The sequence below is a fragment of the Cryptomeria japonica genome, chromosome 8 (assembly GCF_030272615.1).
Source record: "Cryptomeria japonica chromosome 8, Sugi_1.0, whole genome shotgun sequence".
Taxonomy (NCBI): Eukaryota; Viridiplantae; Streptophyta; class Pinopsida; order Cupressales; family Cupressaceae; genus Cryptomeria; species Cryptomeria japonica.
This window is the reverse complement of record NC_081412.1, coordinates 24333315-24359401: the sequence shown is the minus strand read 5'-3', so window position 1 is coordinate 24359401 and position 26087 is coordinate 24333315. Positions and strand designations below refer to the sequence as shown.

General features: G+C 40.1%; 1 protein-coding gene across 3 annotated transcripts in view; it reads left to right on the top strand.

Annotated features, from left to right (window-relative positions):
- The window catches only part of LOC131056547 (uncharacterized), a 45966-nt gene extending 20183 nt beyond the window's left edge, over positions 1-25783 (top strand). For all 3 annotated transcript variants that reach the window (XM_057990858.2, XM_057990859.2, XM_059209609.1), the window contains 2 exons: positions 24281-24396; positions 24753-25783. In XM_057990858.2, the coding sequence (XP_057846841.2) occupies positions 24281-24396; positions 24753-25350 (714 nt within the window). In that variant the 3' untranslated portion in view covers positions 25351-25783. The remainder of the gene's footprint in view (positions 1-24280; positions 24397-24752) is intronic.
- Positions 25784-26087: the final 304 nt, after the last annotated feature.

Sequence of the window (26087 nt, the reverse complement as noted above, 5' to 3'; positions counted from 1 at the left end):
TGCATATAAATCTGAAGTATGCAATAACTGAGTTGGTTGATTATTTCAAATTAAGTCTTATTGCTCTGGAGCTTTGTTGTTATGATGCCTTAAATACTCTTTTGAAGTTCCATTGATATTGTTTTTTTTTGCTCGTTAAAAAGGCCTAAGCTGTATTTTATTAATAAAAAGTGTTACAATCTCCGCTCAGTGCGGGTGCTAGTAGGAAAGAGCGGAGAGGAGAAAACCTCCGGCCTTGCCCAGGACCATAGGTCCAGTCAGTCTAATAGCATTTAATTTACATATGACCTTTACATGTTCTGCATTCTAGCTTATTAAAAAGCCCTTCATAGGTAGCCTCTTTGATTTACATGGGATATTGTATTTCTGCCAAACTTTCCAAGTTCACTGCTGCCATATTTGTCACCTTCTGCTTATCCTGCAAAACAGATTTTCAAGACATTCTTCTGCAAAACCACTTTGTTAACGGTTAGTGCCAAGAGAAGAATAAAAGCCAATATTATTTCTGTATACTCACCCCTGTTGTTATTATAGACTAGGTTTCTTTCAAATGAAGTCAACATCAGAAATTGTTGGCTATATTTTGAAAGATTACCCAGTCTAGAATAATATCAGAAGTGTAAACACTGGCCAGCAAAGGATTGATACTAACACAACCTATCTAGCCTGTACTTTTAGACTCTTACTGTGATATTCGAGATTTATATCTATTTAAGTATAAATGCTGAAGTAAACCAATATGCCAGAACCTTTAAAGTACTCCCTATTACTGTACTTCAGTTTATGGCTACTTCATAAAAACATCCTCATTCTATACTTCACTTAATTAGTATAACTATATGTTTTGATATTGTCATACAGTTAGTATCTTGCCCTTGGCTAGGTATGCTATATCAAAGGAAATAAATAGTTCACTATGTACCATGTTCTAACTGCAGTTCACTATGTACCATGTTCTAATTGCAGTTCCTATATCTCTATGTATAAGATTCGTTATAATAGTAATAGCAAACAAAAACTATGTAATGGAAACTTAATCTTCTTCCTTGTCATCTGCAGCTTCCATATCAGAGGCCTGTGATTTGGTGGGGTTATTAGCCTGGAACGGGGTCCATCCCTCTTCTACCATATAAATCACCCACCATTCCCCTTTCGGTTCTTTTACCACTCCAAGCCATTGCTTAAGAAATGCAATGCTTCTTACAATCTCTGTTTGTCTTTGATGGCAGAGTTTCTGATCTTTATTACTTAGAATGGGCCTTTTGAACTCTACATTGAGCACCTCATCCTTATCTATAGCTTCCGCCACTTTGGAGTAGCCTTCTGGGTAGGGAATTCGGAGATTATCATCCACACATTTTATCGCCATTTCCAGGTTGCCCAAGTATTCTTCTTTGAAGATCAACCTGCATAATGTGACTGTGACTGCTTTTCCTTCTCCCATTGTGAGTAATATCGTTGCAAACCCTGCTGGGATGCTGCTGTTAACTCTCTTCCTTTGTTCTGAGAGGATAATCTCATCACCCAGAATCCTTTTGGTCGCATGTATGACCAAATCATCTTCTGTTTTTAGGATAACCGACCATCGTTTGTTAGAGATTTCTTCGATGAAGGACATTTCCTGCTTCTCAAGGCAGAGACAAATGCTAGAATCCATTTTTAGGCAGAGCGAAGTGGTGTATGCCTATGCGAAGATATCCTAGTTATGGCAACCGGTAGTGTCGGCTCTACAAATTGTGACCCCAATTGTGCCAGGTTAGTCTCATGATGCTTACCTATCTGCCTTTCAGTATGTAATATGATTGCTTGCTGATAATTCTGACATATTTCCCTTCCCAAAACGCCCTGCTGAATGACTGCAGGAGTGATGATTACTTTTTTCATGATTGTTGGTTCGCCTTACTCCCTTGCCTTATCCGTGCATAATTACTCAAGCAATCGAGCAGTATCTTCATGATGATTTCTGGCCAATGATGTTTTAATCATTGTTATATACTACATTGATACATACACACACACACACACACACACACACACATATATGTGGGCATATATATCTATATTTCTATGTAGGTATACATTTGCTCTATTAAATTCTGTCCATGTACGTGTCTGCATATATATATATATATGTGCCTTTATGCATATATGTATATATGTAGATTTATGTATACATATATGCACTCATATGCATATATCTATAAATATACATACATGCATATACATATATGTGCTTATATGCATATATATCTATATACATACTTATATATTTGTATATATATGCATATATATGTAAGTAAATATAGCTTTGGATATTTAATCCTGCTGTATGTGTCCAGATGAGCATGTGTGTATCTGTCACATCTGCGGAGGTGCCATCCCAATTCGGTCATGTCGTATCGATTTGAGATTGTGGATCGCTCTATCATTTATTCTCCGTTTGTCTTATATCCTAGTGTCTCCAGTTTGCTAAGAGTTCAAGCCGTGTTTTGCATATTTCGACCTCTGAGTCTATATATGTCTATATATATGGGAATTCATGTATTTCTCTATGTGAGTGTGGATGTGTTTTTGTCTGTGTATGTATTGTATGCAGTTTTATCATATTCTTGTCTGTAATTAACCCTGTCTGTATTTGTTTGTGTATGTATTGTATTCGTTTGTGTCTATAGAAGGGAGTAGTCTCTGCTCTCAAGATATTATTGATAGGTATATATGTGATTACATGCGCTTATAACTATATATATGTCCGTATATACCTGTATATATAGTTATATATGTATATGTGCATCTATATATGTCTCTGCTATCATATATATGCACGCGTACACATATAATTATATAAATACAACTGTATACATACATATGTATCTCTATCTGCGCATGTACATATGTATACCTTCCAATATACATGTGAATGTGTTGTGAATATATTGTTTCTAGGATTATGTCTCAATTTCTATTTGCGTATGAGTATCCAGTTCTGAATGCCTGTGTGTTGATGATGTAGTTCTCTTTGTTCCTTCTACCCCTAAATTGGCTAGCTTATCTACCAATGTGTTAGTTTCCCTATAGATGTGATTGATCGTGTAGTCTGAGAAGCTTCTCATTAGCGAGAGGGCTCTATACAATAAGCTTCTGAGCTCCCAATTCGGCATTGTTATGGTCCTTATTGCATTAACAATAATGGCTGAGTCCCCTTCTATTTCTAATTTGGATATTTTTAATTGTTTGCATAGGTTTAAACCTTCTATTAGGCTCAACAGTTCTGCCTTGTTGTTAGTGTTGCCCTAGATATCGTGAACTCGATCCAATACATATCCCTTCATGTGAGTGAATTATACATCCTGCCCCTACCTCCCCTGGATTGCCTTTGGATGCTCCATCAAAATTGAGTTTGCACCATCCAGTCTCCGAGGGCACCCATTTGTATGCTTTTCTATCCTCGATCTTATCTTTGATCCCCTTCCCAAAGAAAGGAGGGATTTTGATCCCCTTCCACTGTTTTCTGATATAGTTATCCCACTCCGTAAATGTCTTATCATGTTGTGGAATGGTCATATTCCTATTATTGGAGGTTTCTGTGATGGAGGCTTCTATTTTTGCTATCAAGTTTTCTACCTTCCTTTCTGTTTCCTGAAAGATTCTCCTGTTCCTCTCCTTCCAAACCTCCCAGATTACTATTGCTGGACTGCATATCCATAGATTGTGGAAGATGCTATGCCTTTTGATGATTGGCCAATTTCTGAGCCAATCCTTTAGGTAAGGTATGATGGCACCTAACCAGCCTAATTGTGCCATTAGCCAGTACCGGCATCTCTGTGTGTAGTTACAGGTTGTGAATATGTGGTCATTTGTTTCCTCATTTTTCTTGCATAAGACACAAATTGAGGGTCCTTCGAAACCTCTAAGTTTAAATTGCTCCGTAGTTAGGACCTTCCCTTGAAATGCCGCCCAAGCAAAGAAGCTAGTTTTTGGGAGACCGAATTTGTCCCGACAAATTGTGTTAGAGTGTAGTCTTTGATAATGTTTGCCTCATCATATATGGTTCTAAAACCATCTTTGCAGTTGTATTGACCATCCTTTGACTTCGACCATATAAGCTCATTTGGCCCAGGTCTAAGTGTTATTATTTTGCCCTCAAGAATTTGCAGCAATTCTTGGTCTTTGTTGTCCACTAAGAATGGGAGCATATTTTTCCATTTCCATCCAATTGTCGATTCGGGTGCCAATGTCATATAATCCTTGACATGGTTCCCCCATAAAGATTTCATTTGGTTTTTAATACCAGTTGTGTTCATTAGACTGTCTATTGAGGGGTAACCACCCCAAGAATCCTCCCAAAACAAGGCTGTTCTACCATCGTGAATATCCCAGGATAGGTGGTTCACTATGATTGATTGGCTTTCTCTTATAATGTGCCAAATTCTAGATCCCTTGGGTGGGTTTGATTCCCTAAATACTGCTTCTCTCTAGTTTTGTGTTATGTATTTGCTCGTAAGGATTCTAGACAATTTGCTTCCAAGGATGTATATATTCTCCATGCCAATTTTGCCCCTAAAGCCATATTTTGCCATAGTAATTTTCTTATTCTCGTGTTTCCATCACTCTTTTCTTGACATATCTTTTCCCATGATATCAATTTCATTTTGTTTTTATCTTCTGCACCTTTCCAATAGAAGTCTCATTATTTGAGATAGTTTTTTATAGGTCCCTTTTGGAAGTGGTATACAAGATAGAAGATAGATAGGCATTGCTGCTAATGCTATTTTTATGAGGGTTAATCTTCCTGCCCTTGTCAGCCCTAAGGCTTTCCAGGATGACAACTTCTTCCTCACTTTTTCAATCAGGGGATCCCAAAGTTTATTCGTTCTGATACCTTTGTCTAGAGGCATCCCTAAATACGTGATTGGTAGATGCCCTATTTTGTACCCTAGATACGAAGCTATCCTGTATTCCTCCCATGTTTCCATTTTAAAGAAGAATATTTTTGATTTCTCTTTGTTTACCATCTCTCCTGAGGCCAACCCATAAGACTGTAATATGTTCTTAATTTCCTTAGCTTCCTTTAATTGTCCTTTTCCCAAAATTATTGTGTCGTCAACAAACTGTTAATGGGTGCATGGTTCTACTCCACCCGTGATTTGAATTCCCGTTAGTCTGTTGGACCTCCGTGATGCATCCAGGCTTCTACCTAAGGCTTCAGACATAATTATAAGTAAGAATGGGGATAAAGGATCCCCCTCGTCTGAGTCCTCTGGAAACTACAAAGAAGCCTTCTGGTTTTCCGTTTAGTAAGATAGAGAACATAGGGTTTGATATGCAGAAGTAAACCCAATTTATCCATTGTTTGTTAAAGCCAAAGGCCTTCATGCAGTTGCAGAGGAAGTACCAATCCACTTTGTCATAAGTCTTTTATATTAGGCTGTCCTTGGATCTGACAGGAGTGGATCGCTTCCCGGACAATAATAATTCCATCTAAAATTGATCTATTGGGTACAAAGTCTGTTTGTTCTTCCGATATTATGGCAAGCAGTAATTTTTTTAATCTTTTAGCCATGACTTTAGCTAGTAGCTTATAGATCATGTTACATAGAGAAATGGGTTTGAACTCATCTCATTTTGAGGGGTTCTCCTTCTTTGGAATTAAGGCCAAAAAGGTGTTATTAATTTCTTTTAGGAATCTCCTTGCATTGCGGGCGGATTCCAAGGTATTAGTAACCTCGTCCCCTAAGATGTGCCAGCATTTCTGAAAAAAACTAGCAGGGAAGCCATCCGGCCTAAGGGCTTTGTCTCCGTGAAATTGTGCCAGAGCCTTTTTAACTTCTTCGTGAGTGATTTTAGAGTTTAACATTGTATTATCATCCTCTGTTATCAGTCTGGGTATGTTATTTGTTAAGCTTCTATTGTTAGGGAGGTTTGAGTGTTCCCAGCTGTTAGATATTTTCAAAATACTTAATTGCATCTTTTGCAATCAGATCTTGATCCATTATGATCAGATCACTGTCATTGGTGATTTGGGTAATTTTGTTTGCTGCCCTTTTAATTTTGACACTGTTGTGAAAAAATTTGGTGTTTCGATCACCATCTTCTAACCATGTCTCTTGAGATTTATGTTTCCAGTATATCTCTTCTCTGGCCAAAATGCCTTTATATTCACATAAAAGCATTTTCTCAGCTTCATATGTTTCAAAGGTCATTTCGTTTTGCATCACATCAGTGTTTATTGTCTCGAGCTCATTCTCAATTCTTGACTTTTCCTCAAAGATGTTTTTAAATTTCTCTTTGTTCCAATCTAATAGCTTGTGCTTGATCTCTTTCAGCTTAGAGACCAGATAGTACATTTTTGATCCTACAAAGATACTATCCTTCCACCATTTTTGTATGTTGGGGAGGAAGCCTTCTTGTGTAAACCACATTCTTTCGAACTTGAAGGGATACTCCGTTTGCTTTGTTTCCCCCACAAGTTCTAAGTGTACCGGGTAGTGATCAGAGCCTGACCAAGGTAATACTGTAGTTTTTAGTTTTGTATGGAGATCGGTTAGATCTCCTTTAAAGAAGAATCTATCGAGTGTTTCTGCAATGTTGGAAAAATCTTTTCTTTTGTTATTCCATGTGTGAAAACCTGTCTCTGTTTTGATTTTGAGTAAGTTATTGTTATTTATCTAGTTTACGAAGTATCTTTGTGATTGTTTAATGGTTGTTATACCACCAGTTTTATCAGATGAGAATAAGATGGTGTTGAAGTCACCACCTATGATGATGTGTTTTTCATCCCGAGTATTTAAGTAGTGTTCTATTTCCTGCCACACTAATTTCTTTTTGTCTGTTGGAATTGGGCCATAAACATTAATGATTATAAGCTTAGGATTTAGATTAAGGGCTCTAACTTTGCCAGCCATCCAATTTTGCATGTTGGTTTGACATGTGAATGCAATTGCATTTTTTCTCCACATTATACCTAGTCCCCCCGATGCCCCTGTAGACTCCACAACTTCCATTTGCCATTGGGTGAATTTTCTGCTAAAATTATTTATATCAATCTTGCCTAGTTTTGTTTCTTGTATCATAACTATATCCATAGCAGATTTCAAAATGCTTCTTTTAATCATTCTCTGTTTGTTAGGAGCTCCCAAACCCCTAACATTCCAAGTAAGTATGTTTATACCTCTTCGAGGGGATGGGGAGATTTTCCTTGCACCAACAGTGTTGTAATTTTGGCTTGCCCCTCAGCATCCCCGTCCATCTTCCTTTTGTCTAAAAAAGACTTCCTACCTCTTTTGTTGCTCATAGATTTACCACAGTCAGGAGTTGATTTCTCACCTCCCGTCTGGAGGATACCTCTGTTTTGTGGATTGGTAGAGCCGTTGTCTAATATCGTGTTATTTACCGTTACCTGCATATTGATCAGTTCCTTGATAATGAAATCTCTTTCCTTATTTGCATTCAACCCTTCCACAATAGGGGATTCCTCCAGAGTGGTATAGGCTGTGATTGTATCTTCTTGGGCCACCTCAGTCGGGCTGGTGATTAGTAGGGGTGTTTGGGGGGGGGGGGATTGAACCTGTTCTATAATGGGGATGTTAACATTCTCTGCCCAATTTGTTGGAGTATCAATGAGTATTTGTTCGACAAATTCTTCAGCTATTTTCCCCATTAGGTTATCTATAACATTGTTCAGTTTCTGCTTGGATTTGTTCCTCATTATTATCAGCTTGAGTTTCTAAGGTTCTGTCAGGACTGTTACCCAAGACCGGGATAGGAGGTGGAGTTGGGGTAGTATCAATCTCTTGCTGACCAGTGTTTATAATGAAGCCACCCCTGTCATCATTAAATTGTATTTTTATTTTCTCATTTGAAGCTTCAATTTTATCCAATACTATCACTTGCGGCTTCTGCAAATTAGGACTTGACCTCTTGCAGAAAGCTAAATCTTCTGCTATTGGTCCATTATACCATACCGGTTTTAGACTATATATGCCATCTATTGTTTCTAACATTATATTTTTTTAGGACTCCCTTGCCTTTGTTTATTTATATTAGCATTTTTATGTTTGAGTGATCTGACCAATTTTTTTCTACAACTATGAATTTGCCCAGACTATCCCCAATTTCTATAAGGATTTTAGCATGCATTAATTCTACAAGAACATTGTGGATGTCTATCCATTTTGATTCCATTTCAAATTCATATCCATTAGCATCAAATTTCGGTTGCCAATCAATGAAATTAAAATTTGTGTCTTTGTAAAAAAAAAAATCTCCATGCAATAGTTTAACCTTCAAAGATTTGTCATGGCTTTCAATGTATAGAAAGTTATTTGCTAGGGTTGTTATACTTACCTGGCCGTGGAATTTTGTTTTCCACCATTCCACAATTTCGTCGAGTGGCTGGTTGTTCCCTCCCCATTTTGCAAAGAGTCCGTGCCATCTGCAATAATTACTTAAATCCTTTGCTTCTCTAGGGTTCTGTTGTGACGTTTTCACACATCGCCCCATTGCAAATGGGGACCCATGTTTTTTTGCTCGTTTTGTTCGTTTTCGCTTTGCTTTTTCTAGGGTTTTGTTAGTTTGTTAGTTGTCTGGATTTAGGGTCAAGCCTTAGGGTTTTAATTACCGTCTTTTCGGACCAGAATCCAGTCGGTTTTGGGAGCTTTTTGATTTTCCTTTTCTAGAATGCAAATTTTGAATGCAATGAATTCGCCAGAATGGTCTAATTTTCAATTGGAATGTTGATGCAGAGCTTAAATTTGTCTAAGTGTTGAAGATGAAATGTGATTTTTTGTCCAATTGAATATTTTTGACCAAATTTTGACTTTTTTGAATTTTGATCCTAGGCATTTCAAATGATTTGTTTTTGCCTTGTGAAGTGATAAAATGTGTAAAATCATGATATTTTGGCCTGTAGGAGCAAAATCGCTCCTGTCCCTCAGTGAAGGACGGGAGCTCGTTTTCAAATATCTTACTATTCTTGCAAGGTCAAGATGAATTACGAATTGGAAGTGATGGAGAAAGGCGAGATCTTTCCATTGAATATAAATTGAAGATTTTCATGAGCACAGAAATGCCTCCAGGGGAAAAATCGCTCCTGTCCCTCAGTGGAGGACCGGAGCTACAAATCCAATTTTGCTTTGTCCTTGCAGGATTTTAAACGTCTTGATGATGTGAAAAGGTCCAGAGAGGTGCATTTTATCAAATGAATATAACTTGAAGCGTCGCCCAGGGGATCACATAGGATAGCAAGTCCAGCCTGAGTGAGGTCCTGATCCTGAAATTTGGCTAAGTCTGGAATGCCCTGATCCTGAATTTGACTAAGTCTGGAAACTGAAAAAACCTCCAAAAACTAGATTTTGCAATATAACTCTTGGAGGTCTGAAACCACTCTCAAACATCCTGAAAGTATATATGGAATATAACTTAAAGTATAAGAAAGAAGAAACATAGAAGGAAATGTCACTTATACTTAAATGTTATATTCCATTAAAATTGTCCTGATTGAGAGTGCGAAAAGTCAAATTTCGCTCGTGTCCTTCTCCAAGGGTCCAGAGCGAAAAGCGCTCCTGTCCCTCTCCAAGGGACCAAGGCGAATCACTCGTGTCCCTCACCAAGGGACCAGAGCGAAAATGATTAGTTGAGCCATTCCTGACCTTGTTCGGACGAATCAAAGGCATGGTGAAGGACGAAATGAGCATGATAGAGCATCCAGACTTGATCAAAACAATAAAATGCTTAAGTTCGCTCCTGTCCCTCAGGAAGGGACCAGAGCGATTTTTGTTATAGATGATTTTCTCGCCAAGTTACGACCGATTCCAAGGCATGGATGAATGGAAGGACGCATTATGAACCCGTTGAATATAAATCTGGAAGCTAGCAAAGTGAAGTGAAGCATACAAAGCCAAGATCGCTCCTGTCCCTCTCCAAGGGACCAGGGCGATATGATGATTATATTGCCGTCCCTCCAAGATCAGGACACTCCAAGGCGAAGAACAAGGTACCAAGGACGTTTCGAAGCATCTCCATCAAGCACAAAGTTACAAGGATCGCCACATTGAGGGATTTGCTCTAAAATATCCTAATTCGCTCCTGTCCCTCAGGAAGGGACCAGAGCGAAATTTCCATAAAGACCAAGATTTTGAAAGTTTAACAAGTATCAAGCCACCAAGAGGAATCAAGGGACGTCATTTCACGCATTGAAGGTAATGGCAAGTTGAAGAACGCAAGGACAAGCTTAAAAACTTGAAGTTCGCTCCTGTCCCTCAGGAAGGGACCAGAGCGATATTGATTATATTGGCCAAGTCTCTCAAAATTTACGTCAAGCCAAGGTTTTGCAAGATGGTAAAAGGTCTAAGGCGTCTTTTGAAGGTGATATACCAAAGTGTTGAACGTTAAAATGCTACCAATTTGCACAAAGAGCCTATATCGCCCCTGTCCTTTGGACAAGGACCAAAGCGATTTTTACTAAAACACTCATGTTCCGTCAAAACCAAGACAAGGCAAAGATAGGCATGGTCAAGGACGTCCTTTGGAAGACAATGAATGAAGAACAAAGATCAAAAGTTTGCAAATTTGAGCCAGGACACTAGGATCGCTCCTGTCCCTCAGGAAGGGACCAGGGCGATATTACATCCAAAGGCACTCATTCACACATGCAAGTCAATCTAACTCAAAGGACCCAGCTAAAATGGCGATTTGGACGTAAGGATGAAGACCTTGGACGTAAAAATTGCAAGAATCATGACCAAATTGATGGATCGCTCCTGTCCCTCAGTCAGGGACCAGGGCGATGAGGTACGTATCTTCTCACTTTTTCATTTTGGCGCTTAAAACACATTTTTTAAATTTATTTAAATGCTAGAAAAAAATCGATATTTAATTAAAAGCATTTAAATAGCGCATGGTATGTATTTATTAATTATTTTTTGCCTTTGTAAAAAATCGAAATTTATTAATTAAAAATAAAGGCATTTAATAATTAATTATTAATTTAATAAAAATCAAAAGGGAGCGCTTGGGTTTATTTTGTCAAGGTCGGCCTTTATTATTTATTTAAAAATCGTTTTAATTGCTATATTTTGCAAAAAGTCGGCCTAAGGTCAATATGAAGGTGAGCGCCTATAAAGGAAGGTGTTTATTTCATTTTCACATCATCATTTATCATCTCTCATATGCAACTTGGAGAAGGCAAAAGAGGAGCGAATTTCATACAAAGGAAGGGCGAAATTATCATTCAAGAAGAGGAGCGAATTCAATCAAAGGTGGTGCGAAACTACTATCCAAAGGAGAGGCGAACTTGAAGTTTCCATTTGAGCGAAGTTGCCTAGGACGTCAAAGACATATCAAAGATGGCGAAATTGCTAACTTGAAGAGGAGATCACGTCCAAGACTTGAAGGGTGGCGAAGTTGATAAGAGGAACGTTCTTTTGAAGATCACATCAAGACTATCGAATTTCAAATTTTGCCTAGGCGAATTCCTTTATTTTGCATTTTAGAGTTAAGCTCTCAAAGAGGTATGACGATATGGATTTATTGTTTTGATTTTGAACGTTGATCGTCATTTCCTTAATTTTGGATTTTGAAATTTTGTTTTGCCTTAGCTCAGTTGTTTTTAGGAAATGATTAATAAAGGACTTATCATTAAGTTTCCTAAAATTTGCTCTCTATCTATTCATTGCAAAATCATGTTACTAATTTTGAAATGTTGTGTAGGCGTCAAATGGAGGTCTCTTCAAGGAAAATCAAGCCGGATCAAGGACGGTCTTCGCCAGGACGGTCTTCGCTAGGACGATCAAGCCAAGACAAGGGCGACCTCTTCCAATTCAGCGTTCCAAGGCGAGGTACATCATCCTGCACATCAAGGACAAAAGGAGTTAGAACAAGAGTTAATTAAAGATAGCCTCTCAACGACATCAAATTGAATATCTAGCAAGCTTCAAGTGTCAGATGAGGTGGCATCCTAGTCATCACTCCTCCAGTCAGTGAAGTCCACCTCAGCATGTCTAGATTCAATGTACTTAACTCATGGAAGGTGGCACAAACTTCGATGTACCTACCCCGGCTATCCATTGGTCGATTTTTCTAGAAGGGACATGTGTCCAAGCAATACAATTTTATCATTGGTCAAGCATTAAATGTTATGTAATGGTTGTAACAAACCCTAATTAGGGTTTTCATTGTAAAATCTTGGCCATTGATCTTGAATTGATCTAAGCCATCAAATTGTATGGTGGGCACTATATAAGCCCAGGCATTTCATTTTGTAAAGGAATTTTAGATAGAATTAGAGAGAGTTGTAAATAATTGATAGAATAGCAATTAGAGTAGAATAGGAGGACAAGGCAAGAAATTGTTGCCATTGATTGTAAACAAACTCCATTTTCATTGAAGTAATGGTGAAATATGTCGTTTTTCTTGCAATTTGCATGGTTTCTTGTTGAGTCTTCAATCTTAGATGGTAGATGATTAGATGAATGGAGGAAATGTGATTGATTGATGGTGGAATTCGTACATCCATACTACTAGCAGTTTGTTGATTGCAGACTTGCCTTGTGTAGTCAACTGGAATCATTCAGCCTAAGCTCAATTTCAATTTGTCGCCTCTTCATTGATATGCATCAACTTGGATGGTATCTATGCCTGCGGTGATGATTTGAACATCATAAAGCTCCCTTAGAAGATCGCACTAGTCTTGTGTAGATGTTCCATTGATGTCAAAACAAGATCTAGTTAGAGTTTTGTCAAAGATCAATCATTGCTCCTACATTCTTAGTATTAGGATTAGATCCTCTCTTCACCCTTATCCTTTTTCCATTTTTTCCAAATCTAAGTTAGTAAGAGCCTGTGTCCAGCAAAGCAGATCGGAATTTCAATGTAAGTCCCCTTGTGATTCCAGCAAATCACATCATACCACTGGAGCTTGTCCACAGGTGGAGACCCCACTAAAAGAACCTTGGAGTCTACCTAACTGATCCTTTACGCGAATCTTCAGCAGTTAGAGACTATTTTCTCAAGAGAGGATAAGATGCCTTTAGGTATTTTATTCTGTGTATGATTGTGTACAAAATACACGTCAACAGGTTCGTGATTTTGATGGGCTCTGGGTCGGATTTTGTCGCTGCTAGGGCATCCTCTTTTCTTGCGACATGATGTGGCGGGTTTCCTAGCTTCGAGACCGGAAATAGTTTTGCGAATTTAGGTCCATGAAATGGCAATGCCCTTCCTCCATCCTTAGCGGGTCTAACATAACCCTCCGCTCTGTTGGTAAGTGGGCATGTATTCTGCTGTGGCTTTCGAAGGGGCTGTCCAGGGCCCGAGTAATTTGCTCGAAAACCCAGCGGTATCTTGTTTGCTTTGGTGGCACAGTCGGGGATTTGAGAGGTGATGGGAATCACCCACATTTTTGTTTGTTCTGCCGCCCTAGCTTCCCTCTTCTCTGCCCTAGCTGCTTTCTTGCCTACTACCACTTGCCACGGGTGGTTATGTGCAGAGACTTCCCTGCCATATGGTGGTTTGCCAGCCATTTCAAAGTTCCTGCCCTGGTATGGGCGATGGTCGCCGGGACAGCGATATGCAGAGTCTACAGCCACCGTAGAAGCCCATCTCCTCTCTGCCCTAATGGTGTGCTTGCTCTTCACAGTCTCCCAAGGTTGCTCCTGTAGAGGGGGAACCCTACCGGATGTTGAGGCAACCCCAACACATCTCCTCCCACCATCGACAGCTCGGTCGTTTGCATGATCGAAAAATTGCAGAGCCATTCTCTTCGCAAATCTTCTACGTATATAATAAAATTTTGATAGATGTACCTTATTTTGATATAATATATAAATTAAATATATATATCTCTGAAGAATAGATCCTTTTTCTTTTCTTATGATATAGTATTCCTAAAAAGTTTGATAATATTTTAAAAACACAAATACCAAACTACGGCCATCAAATTTATACCTGTGTTGCAATGTCGGTCTAATAAATTTCGAATTGCCAAGGTGTATTCTTCCAAACGATCAATCATTCACTCCATTGATATTGTTATTTAAGGAAGATATTTGTATATTTCTAGTATCTCTGGTTTGGGATACAGGCCAAGCTAACCACAGAATGTTTTTCAGTTTCCAATTCGATGAACTGCAGTTGCCGATGGCACTAAAAATAACCATAGAGTCTCTCTCAATCAAAAGGTTGGAAATCCCACATTGCAAAGCCACTTTGAAGCCCAGAACCAAGGCTTGAGTTGAGCTTCATTTTTTGTCCCATTCACCAACCTCCTGAATGCAAGCCCTTATAATGAACATGCACTGTCATCACACAAGCAGCACTCGAAGGGTTGGATTGCCCCTGAAGCCCTATCCAAATTTAGCTTCAAAAGACCAGATAACCTAATAATAATCAATTTCCACTTTCGTGCTTTTTTCAACTTCCATCATGTATACTTAGATTTCTGTTAAGCATAAAATATATATTAATATAATCAATTGATCAAAATATAAAATAAATTCCTTGACAAATAAACTGACTCTATTCATTTCTAAATGCTGACGTAAGGTGAAAATCGTTAGTGCTGAAGCTGGTTATTCATTGTTACATAAACCTTCCTAAAATGTTCATGTGCATGTGCAACACCGAATAAGCAGGAAATGGATAACAAACTTAACCATTTTAATTACTGCTAGATTTATCTAAAAAGAGAAGCATGGTTACCAGGTCAGGTCAAACCTTTTTGGTTTCAGGAAAATTGCTAAAAATGTTTTTAATTCCAATATATATTTTTAAATTGGACTAACTCGATTAGACAATTTTTAAAATTTTTTTTATATGGAAATTTGAAAATAAAAAATAGAAACTTAAAATGGAAATGAAAGTGAAAACAATTTTTTTTTAGTATACTTCATGATTGTGCATGTACTTTAAATTTTTAAATGATTGATTGCAAGGAGCTTCTATGTTTCTTATGGTATATATTTACGATCCATATTTTAAATTTTCTTTTTTTGAGGGTGAAACCATACTTTTTTGGAAATTACAAACTTCCAAGCCTTGTTGGAATTGATTGTTTCCTTTAGAGGACGTGCATTTGTAGAACATTGCAGCTCAATGATTAGTGATCACTTGAAAAGAATGTAATGGTTGCAACCTTTGACCAAACCCTTTAGCATATTTTGAAAATTGAACTTGTCTGACCGTCTTTAATGAGCCTATGACATTCACCATACCAGAAGAGCAGATAAGAATGGGGATGATTTGGGTTCCTTAAATACGCTAGCCAATTGCAAGCAGCAAATGATTCTTTTTAGGTTATGAGCTTGTGGCCATGCATATAATCAGTCATGTTTGCCTACTCCTTGCAGTTGGCAACAGAGATTGATTGAACATCACTGATAATCTCCTTCGCTTCCTATTGAAGTTCTGAACATTTTGACTTTTCTCAGCACTTTGCATGTTTAAATCAAGCAGAACACTTCTTTCATCGGTGTTGCTTGCAAGCTGAAACATTATGTCACCAATATTTTTTTGTTTTTTGATAAAGTTGAAAGTTACGCTGATAAAGATTAAAGTACAAAAGCCTTAGATGCAGATCACTTTGATAAAAAATAGGAAGGTATACATGCATCTGTACGGTTGAGAAAGGTCCTGGAAGATTAAAAGAATTGACAGCTCTGGGATCTCCATTCAAAGGTTTGGGATGGTTGTGACACCATTCTCTAGTGCTGCAGTGAACCAATCCAAGACATGGTAAGGATATTGCAATGCTTTATAGTGCTACATGCAAACACACCCCATACATATACATGTTCACATTAAGTACCATGTTTTCTTTATGCATTTACCAGTGTATCACAACGATGAATCCCGAATAATACATATAATGGCCGAACAGTATGGACATGTTCTGGCTGAGAATGTTGTTGTGATTAATCATGAGAAGAAAATGATTGTGTGTTATTATTACTGGTATATGGGCAGTTTTATGTATGGTGAAGGCTTTTATATTAGAAAACCTATTGTAGTAAGGGCCCATGTTTGTCTTGTGGGTTTACCGTTAGCCATTGATTCACCCTTTTATGGTGTTTGTAGCTTTATCATTAGGGAATATTGCATTTACACTCCACACAAATCTCATTGTGTCATGTTTTCCATTGTTAACTTTTGTAGGTCTCAAAAAAGGAAATTTTAACACGTGGCATTCAATTATGCTAAATCCCAGCATTTTGGAAATATTTTTTGATTTCTCTTGCAATCACTTTTGTATATTCCTTTTATTAAGGATGACTGAATGAGATGGGAAGGGAAACCTGTCCTGGCCATGAGATGCAATGTGCTGTCAGTATTCTTTTGATAAAATACAGATATATAGAATTAAATACCTATAGTCTTGAAACTGTTAAGATTTCATTCTCATTGTGGATTATGCTTATTGCATGCACAGATGATGTTCTATGTCAATTTATGAACTGGCATAATCATATATTTGCTTCACATTATGATTGTTTTTGTTAAAATTACATGTAGTTAATATATTGCAGTGTTGCATTTTTATTCTTTTTGGGCAATTTGAACATGACATAAATGACACGTCTGTTTGCCCTCTCGGGTAAACGGTTAAATGCAGAACGTAAATGCACAGAACATAAAGGAAATATATTAAATAACCAGCCTCTATATTAATTCCACAGTCCATGTACAATAAGTGCTTATAACATTACATTTGACACGACCAACATGCTCCTTTCGAAGAAAAGGTACACAATATATAATACCCGAAGGGGTGCGACACAACCGTCGCGACTCCAACTACCTACCCGTCGGCTAACCAACTGACCGCCGCAACTCATTATTACCGACGACAACATAAGATAATATAACAACATAACATAATGATTATTCCCGTCAACATCATCCCCCCCAAGAAAAGAAGTCGACTCCGACGACTTAATACAAAATAGAGATGAACGACAAAAACTACTGACACCAGTCGGGCCCGGATCTTATACACTCGCTGCGTCCTCGCCTGAAAACCCTTTTCTGCTACCAGCTGATGCTCAAGTGCGGAATTCACCAATATTGCTTCCTTTGCCATCACAGTCCTCCTGTGCTTAACCCAAACTTGTCTGCAAAACACGTTTTTCAGTCTCAGCTTCCACCAACTGCTACTCAATTGATACTATCTCCCTAGCCAATTTGTCCTCGATAGCCACCCGTGCTGCTCTCCCGGCATCCAACTCCTGGGTACGCTGAACTAAGTCTCACGCGACTAGTGCCTCCAACCTGGTGGTCAGCTCCTCCCGAGTCCTCTGTGCATCCACCAAGGCAACCTCACGTCCAGCCGAGACATACTCCGAGTTCCTCAAAGCGTACCAGTCATGCCTGGAGGTGGCCACAATCCGCTGGCACAAATGCTAGGAGACACCTCACACTCCCCAAAGGCTAAAAACTGAACTGAATAACTCCCTGGTGTCATACAATTGCGCGGACCTGCAATGCCTTCCCTCAAACTCTGTTTGTTCCCAACCTTCAAATCCGCCTCCCTCTACGGCTTATGGCCTCCCTGCCAATGCTTAGCTGCGGGCTTCTTTCTCACAATACGGACAACCACAACACTTCCCGTGGTCTTCTGTAGCTCAAAAATAAACTGGGGGTCTGGGGTAACGCCCCCAGCGGGATCGAGGGGCAGCGCCCCTCGCGGGGTCTGGGGCAGCGCCCCTCGAGGGGTCCTGGGGCAGCGCCCCAGGTGCGCTGCCCCACCAATTTATCACCCTCAGAACCATACGAAAGTCCATGGCGCACTGCATTTCTGTGATATTTTAAGATGCCAAAACCCTTCTTCTACACTCCAATATTTTCAATGTCCAGGCTCCAGATGTCATCGAATCATTTTTCAATCCGTCGTCGTTTTTTTTTTCTTTTTTTAGGCACTGTAATGTCCCCGATGGCACCCCGGCCATACAACCTCCCTGTACGGTCAACAACAGCACTGGCACCTCCAATCGTGCGGCTGCTTGGTCTACCTGTGGCGGTCGTTTTGCCCTTACGTGGCTGTGTGGATTGTGCGGGCTTGGTCTCTTTTTTTCTTTTTCCTTTTGCGGCTGTTGCGCGTTGGTGTGCGTAACCCTTGCTGTGCGTGTTGATCGGGCCATGCGGTGCGTGGTCGGGCCGTGCGGTGCGTCTTCCTCCTCCTTTATCCCTTGCTGTGCGGCGGTGTTCGGTGTTGTGCGGTGGTCGGGCTGTGCGGCGTTCGGTGCGGTGTGCGGTGGTGGGTTCATGTCTCGGCAACAACCTTTGGTGGCTCCCACCGCACGGTGTGACCGCCGCACGATGGTGTCACCGTCGGTGGTTCCACCGCACGGTGGTGTCACCTTGGTCCCACCGTATGGTGGCCATTTTCCCTTTTTTTTTTTTTTTTTCTTTTTTTTGACCATACGGTCGCTGTCGTATGACCGTGCGATTTTTTTTTTTTTTTGAAATTGTCTAGAGAGTCTTCGGCTCGGGTCCCCTGTCTCTAGGATCGCCCTTCATCCTTCTCGGTTTTCCTCGCCCAAAAGTCTCCTTTTGTACCGTGCCTCTCAAGTCGCTTGCCTGGCCTCTTAGGTCCCCTTCCATCCTCTCGGGTCCCCCTCCGGGCTCTCGGGTGTCCGTCCGGCCTCTCGGGTCCCCTGCGCGCTTCGTGTGGTAGGGTTTCAATTTGTACCCGTTGGTGGCCAATCTATTTTCAATGGCCATCAGAAGACCTGGAACCACAAATTCTACAGGGACCACGATCTCCTTCCCGTACATAAGAAGAAGAATAATAATAAAGATTTTGAAGACTGCGGTCTTCTATACAGGGTTCCAATCGTTGCCAACACTCTTCGGATTATTTACGTCGCCAGGGTTTGGGGCGTCTCCCTTCCAATTTTCTTTGTATTCCGGCAGGTACACCTCTGTTGGTTGCTCTGGTTCCTCTACTTTGACGCTTAATACGTTACAGGAGGGTGAGAACATCTCATAGTCCTCTTGCTGCCAATGGAACAATCCATTTAGTGAATCTGTGTCATCCTCCGAACAGCAACCTCCGATTTTTAATATGCCTTCGGCATCTGGGTCCATCCCCTCTCTCCCTTCGTCTCGTGGGTCATTTTCCCTCTCGGATTCAGATCCCGAGGAAGAGGCAAGTTCCTCGCTCACCAACTGCGTCCGGAGATCAATAGTGAATTTCTTGCCTCCGCTCTCCATCGAGAGTGTATTTCGTTTCCAGTTGTGGTTTGCTTTCGCTGCCACCAACCATCCTCTTCCAAGTATGGCGTCGTACCCTTTCTGTTTCAATGGAATGACCACGAAGTCGAGTACAAAAGGTTGTGCACCCACGGTGACTTGCTGTGCCATCAACATGCCGAGGGGTTTAATCCCGTGCTGGTCTGCACCTAGAAGATTAAACTTGGGTGGCCACAGAGTGGGCTTTCCTAGCTTTTTCCATGTGTCCTCCGGAAGGACATTTACTCCGGAACTGCCGTCTACTATAGTATCCGTCAGGATGGTGCCCAGGATGCCCATCTCCACCACAGCTGGGTGTCGGCCATTGTTGACGGTAATTACAACTGGATTTGTTGCCGAGCTTCCCAGTATGGGAGCGTCCATGTCTCTCGGTTTGGGTTTATCAACCTTTGTGCCCAACAGCACTGTCCCCAATTGCGGTATGGTGTGTAGGAGGTCTTCCAGTTTCACAGGTACCTCCATTTGGAGCATCTGCCGTACAATGTTCCTCTCCGCGTCTGTGCAGTAGGGTCCAGATGAGTCGTGTGTCTCTCCCCGTTGGGCTTTCATGGCCCTTTCTATTTCCTCCCTTGCCTCCGTCATTCTCTGCTTCTCCGTGCGGGGATGGGGGTATCGGGCTTCCTTTGCCTGCCCTCGGGTAAGAGCAAGGATGGCTTCTTTACCCCGTGTGTTGCCTTCGATATCAATCAGATTGGCCCCTACGCCAGACTTCGGACAATCGGCATCTTCATGGTCACCGGGGCCACACCACCGACATAGCTTTTGAGCGGTGTCATTGTTATTACACTCTCGTGCGTAATGACCCCATTGATTGCAAGCCCTACATTGAATCATCGGGCGTCCCTTCGCATCGTATTGGACCCTATTTCTGGTGGAATTATTATTATTCCCCCGTCTGCCTCGTCGGTTTCCTCGGTAGCCTCCGAAAGATGCATTATTGTTTGAATCCGATGTGGAGGGTTGCTCATGTGCAAAGAGCACTTGCTGGTTACGTGCCTTCAGATTGTATGGGCATTCCTTCGTAGAATGTCCCATGATTTGGCAAATGTCACAGAATGCCTTCTTGGGACAGGCACCCTTTGTGTGGCCGCTCTCCTTACAATCCGTGCACCACAGTTCATCATCCTTGCTTGTGGCCCCCTTCATTGTCTTAAACTCTTTTAACATCTGTTCCATATCCTTCTGAAGGGCCGTGACTTTCTTCTTCAGCTTCTCATCACTGCTACTCTCTTCTTCCGATGTATCATCTTCAGAGGATGACGAAGATCTATTCTTCTTCTTTTTGGCCGTCTTATTTTCACTTTCCAAGTCCATGGCCCGGTTGTATGCATCATCGTAGGATGTCGGAGGCACAATTTTCATCTTTCGTCGTAGCTTAGGGTTCAGACCCTCGACAAACCACCGCTTCTTTAAGCCATCAGCCGGTTGGCTTTCCATCTTTCCGACTAATTCCTTCAGCCGGCAGCCATATGCCTGTACGGTCTCCTTCTTTCCTTGCTTTGTTCCATAGATTTCGGAGACTATCTCATTATCATCTCGGAGAAGCCGAAATTCCTTCTCGAATGCTTTCTTCAATTCATCCCACGTAGTTACCCCGGTTTTATCCAAGTCTGAATACCAGTCAATAGCCACTCCTCTCAGTGTGGCGGGGAACTGTTTCATCCATTCATCTTGGTCAGTCACCCCGTTGGCTGTCCAGATGGTTTCGCAGGTACGGCAATGCCGTGCGGGATCATCTTTGCTATCCCCGTTGAATTTGGGCAACTTCTGTTTGGTCGCCATTGATGGAAGTCGTCCACTTGGAGGTGGTTGTGGCCGTGTCTGCCCTCCGACGCTGCTCCCTCCGATGCCGCTGATGTCTCTTGTGGTGGTGACCAAAGGTACGGTGTTCTGCCTTGTACCTACCGTTCGGTTAGCTTCCCCTTCGCCGTCACCCGTGCCCGGCTCCCTTCGGTGATCCTCCCTTTGTGGCGTGAGAGATAAGTCTATGAACCGATCTCGAGTCTCTTCAACTAGTTCTCTCCGTAACCTAGTTTCCTCCAGAAACTCTTCAAGGCTTCTCGCTCTACAGTAGTCTGGCGACGCGTAGAAATTCCCCTCGGCTTCTGCACCTTCCGTGACACCTCCTTGGTTCCCTTCGGGCAACCCTTCGGCAGGTCGTCCTTCGGCAAGCTGCCTTAGCCTACGCCTTCGTTCTATCTGCTGTCTGAGATTCAATGCGGTTTGTGCGACTTCCCATTCGTCACTCTGTATCTTTTTATTTTTGTCCTTATTTAATCTATTGGGCATAAGTCACTTCCATACACAGCAAACACACGCCATGTACACAAAAAAAAGGTTTCAATTTCCCCTTCGCCTCTTGTTCCATGTGCGCGTCGTCGGTCTCTGGGTTCATCTCACTGACGGGTAGGCCCCTCGCGTCCGTGCGCCATCCGCGTCTTCCGTTCCCGAGTACGTCTAGGCAACGGCGCCAAATGTTTGCCCTCTCGGGTAAACGGTTAAATGCAGAACGTAAATGCACAGAACATAATGGAAATATATTAAATAACCAGCCTCTATATTAATTCCACAGTCCATGTACAATAAGTGCTTATAACATTACATTTGACACGACCAACATGCTCCTTTCGAAGAAAAGGTACACAATATATAATACCCGAAGGGGTGCGACACAACCGTCGCGACTCCAACTACCTACCCGTCGGCTAACCAACTGACCGCCGCAACTCATTATTACCGACAACAACATAACATAATGATTATTCCCGTCAACAACGTCACTGGTGTAGAAGCATCAAACATGTCCAGAAGAGGTGTTTGAGTTCAACCGAGTCTTTGTACAAGTTAAACATATGTAGAGCCTATTAAGAGAGTAGCAGAGATTGCTGAACTCCTTTGGGGTTCTAGGACATGGCAACAGGAGTGACATGTTAACCAAACTATTCAATTCACCTTCCTCGTGGCATGTAGAAGGCAAGTCTTAACTATTTCTGTATTTCAACTTCTGGTGGTATAAAATTTTTGTGAATCGGGTTGATAGTTGATTATTTAGGAAATACATGGAGAGATAGCCAACTGTGGAATTTTTCCATAATGATTGTTCAAGAGGGACTGTGGGAGGGAGATAAAACCTTGTATTTACAAGTACTCTTGTAAGCATCAATGTTAAAAAAGCATATAAGCTATTCTAATTGGAGACTGAAGCTTGTTTATTTTTCTGGTGCAATTTTTTATTTTCCGTGGTTTCATTATTTTGGATTTTCAATCTTACTTTTAGTTGTTGCTGTGATTTACTTTTGATATATTGTATTTATTATATGGAACTTTAAAACCATAGCTCGAGTAGTTAGAATTTCCACATTATGATCTGCATTGATAAATTATTAAGTTGTGATTGGAATATCCAATGGAATCACATATCAATGCTGTTAAACTTTGTCTTCCAGTTGGAAGCTTAGACTGTATCTTCCTATATTGGCACCTTCCTGATCATGGAATCCATTTCAATGGACTTCATTGGTCTTGTCAACATCTGCAGCCAACATGGCTGCATCTTTCTTGTCATGTCAGTGTATTTTGGATTGTCAGTTGCATCATTTCAGATTGTGACTCATTCTTCTTAAGCTATGTGGACAATTGTTGTTAATGCTTCATGGTTGTCGATCATTCTACCCAATTTCATTTTCTCTGCAAAGTGATGGCTACATGGAGGCTGGTTATTTCATATCTGTCTGCAGTCTGCATCTGTCATCTACAAAATAAACTCGGAGACAACTACTTACACATCATTCAGCATAGGTACAATTAAGCTATCTTATATCTTAATAGTTTTTCTGCAGAAGCTTGCTACAGTTTCCAAATTTTAGTGCCTTACAAGAATCTTCTCACTCTTTCAATTCTAATCCATCCCAGTAGCAAACGCAGCACAAGAATTCTTCCTTTGTGCATAATTTGGTAAAGCTGTATTTCAAAATTCAGGATATTCTTCAACAGGCTCTAGACAAATTCAAGCTACTGCATGATTAGCTGTGGACACCTGATTCTTTTTGATTTGTTAATCTTGTTTGTCATCACTCGGATCTAGATTTTACAAGAAACAACAACACAAGTTAAAAGCCTGATGATGTTTGGCTTCACTTGGAAAAACATAGTTTTTACAAGAAACAAGACAAGTTAATATATCTAGATGTAAAAAGTTGATTGTCCTTTACTATCTGATAAATGGTCAATATTAAATTTCTAGCCTTAAGAAATCAATCCCTAAGACTTGACATAGTCCTCTAGTCTGATTAATAGAAGCATGTGTTGATCTAAACACAAGTTTTATAGTTTGACGATGATCAGAGTACAGTTTGTAGAAATGAAGGTATTATCTGAAAAAAATGTTAAAACGAACATTTGAATTAATTTCAGTTTAATGATAATAAATAAGCATAAACCTTAAAATAGGTTTTGCACTGCAAAATGCATTTCAATTTGAATGAAATGCAAACAATGTTGTGGGACATGTACTGGAGAATATGAGACCCATCAGCGTACCTCTCAGAAATTCAGAAACTGTATTTTCTCAATAATAAATGCAGTAATGAAAATTAACATTCGCTCCATTTATTTCATCAGAGAATGTTAGCACTTAAGAACAATTCATTGTGTACAATTTAAATTTATTGTTCAAGTTAATGTCTTCATGTTTTTATATATTTAGTTACTAGTATCTTTGGAATTGTTTAGTCGCTAGTATCTTCGGTATTATTTTCAGCACTGATGGGGTGGGATGGGAGAGTGTTCTGTAATATGATATTTAGAGCATGGCATTTATTTCATCAGAGAATGTTAGAACTTAGAACTATTCATTATGGATTTATGGTTCAAGTTAATGCCTTGATTTTTTTTTATGTCTAGTATCTTCGATATTATTTCCGGCATTGTTGTGGTTGTAAGGGGGGAGTGTTCTGTAATCTGACATGGAGAGCACGTCATTTCTTGCTTTTTCAATTTGAATTCATTTGAGTGACGTACTTAAAATTTTCAAATGCAGGAAGAGTTAAAAAAAGAAACAATATCTATGGTAGAGAAGAGCAAAGTGCTTAATACTACTGGGGCTGAGAACAAGTCAAAAAGAGACCTATTTGATGGCTTGCGCAAGGAGCTTGAGTATGTTTAGATGCCATCATGCTTTTCATACTTTCAGATTTTCGGGTTTATTAGTTTGTAGGCATTTGCTATGAATCATTGGTATTGCAACTATCATATAATATTTTACGTGATATGATTCTACTTCAGAATCCAGGGGCAGTGAGCATTCGTTGCTTTGCTTCCATTTTTAGTCATGTTACTTTTATCACTCACATTTGTATTGGTTTTCTACTCACTATTTACACACGCGAGATCTATAAAGAAATTAATAGTAAGAAGTATGTAGTCTCATAAAGTTTTGCATTGCATAGGAAATTGGAAAGTTCAATTAAATGTAGGCATGTATGTACACTAACAGTTTTGTAGCAATGCAGAACAAAGGTACTCAACAAGGCTTCAAAATCAGTATGGGAATTGATTTTAGCAGAGGATGGGTTGGGTAAAGAAATAAATGATACAGTTCAATCTGTTTATTATCGCTTAAGTGGACAAGAGCTACCATCATCTTCTTCTGGAATTGTTCATGTTCCTACACATGAGGAAAGTGGGTCTAGCAAAAAGAGAACCTTCTCAGCAATGAATAGTAATGGAGCAAGTGAGCCAGCAAGTCATGTTCACATGAACACCTCAAGCACTGGTCGACAAACAGTTGGACAATCAATCTCACATGGAAATGAACAATCACACATGGGTACCTCAGCAGCTGCAACTACTCATATGGCTACCCCAGTTTCTGGAAGTGCGCTAGCTACAAATTCCCAGACTGCTCCATGGAGTGCGAACCATGCTCACATAAATGCTACAAGTAATGGTCGACAAGCAATTGGACCACCGGTGGTACATGGAAATGAACAAGCTCATTTGGGCGCCTCTGCAACTGTAGCTAATCACATGGTTAATCCTATTTCAGGATGTGCTATAGCTATAAATCCTCAGAGTGCACCATGGAATGTAAGTCATTTGAAATCTTGAGTCTACAAGCAACACAGATCACTATTGATTTTATGCTGGCCTAGTTTAGCCTCTCAATTTATCTGGCTTTGAATTGTAAATACATCGTTAGTAATCAAAAGCATTAAATCATTGATTTTCTGCAAGATAGATGTGGTTGGCAGCTTGCAGCAAATGTACTCTCTAGTGGCAGTCATTTGTTTTACATTCTATAGTCCAATTGCGATGTTGCATTGTGTAGTGCTTATGATATTTAGGTGGAGGAGGATGTCAGCCTGATTTATGGCAAACATTTCCCATGCAATGTGACCTCCAAGAGTTTGGTTGATGTTGTTCAGACTTCAGACCAAACTGATGTTTTCTGTTTGATGTATTAGAAATATTTTTCAAAGGGATGGTTATGGGATGTAACAGATAACATTAATTTAACTGTTTTCATACAGCTTATTTTTCATTCTGTCCTAAAAATTAAATGGTGTATTGCAATTCGATGTAACAATCATTAATTTTAAATTTTTAACTTGTTTTCTGTATTAGAAAATATAATCTGTCATGTGCTCATGAATTGAGCTAAATATTCGTACTAGTGTTTCTCTCTCAACGGAAACTATGCTGTACTTTCAATGAGACTTGGTTGTATTTTATTTCATAAGATCTTCTTGAGCCTAAATGAGTAAGAAATAAAGAATCTAATCTAGTGAATTGAATGCCATTTTAGGGATTAACAAATAACTAAATTAACAAGTCTATGGCTGATG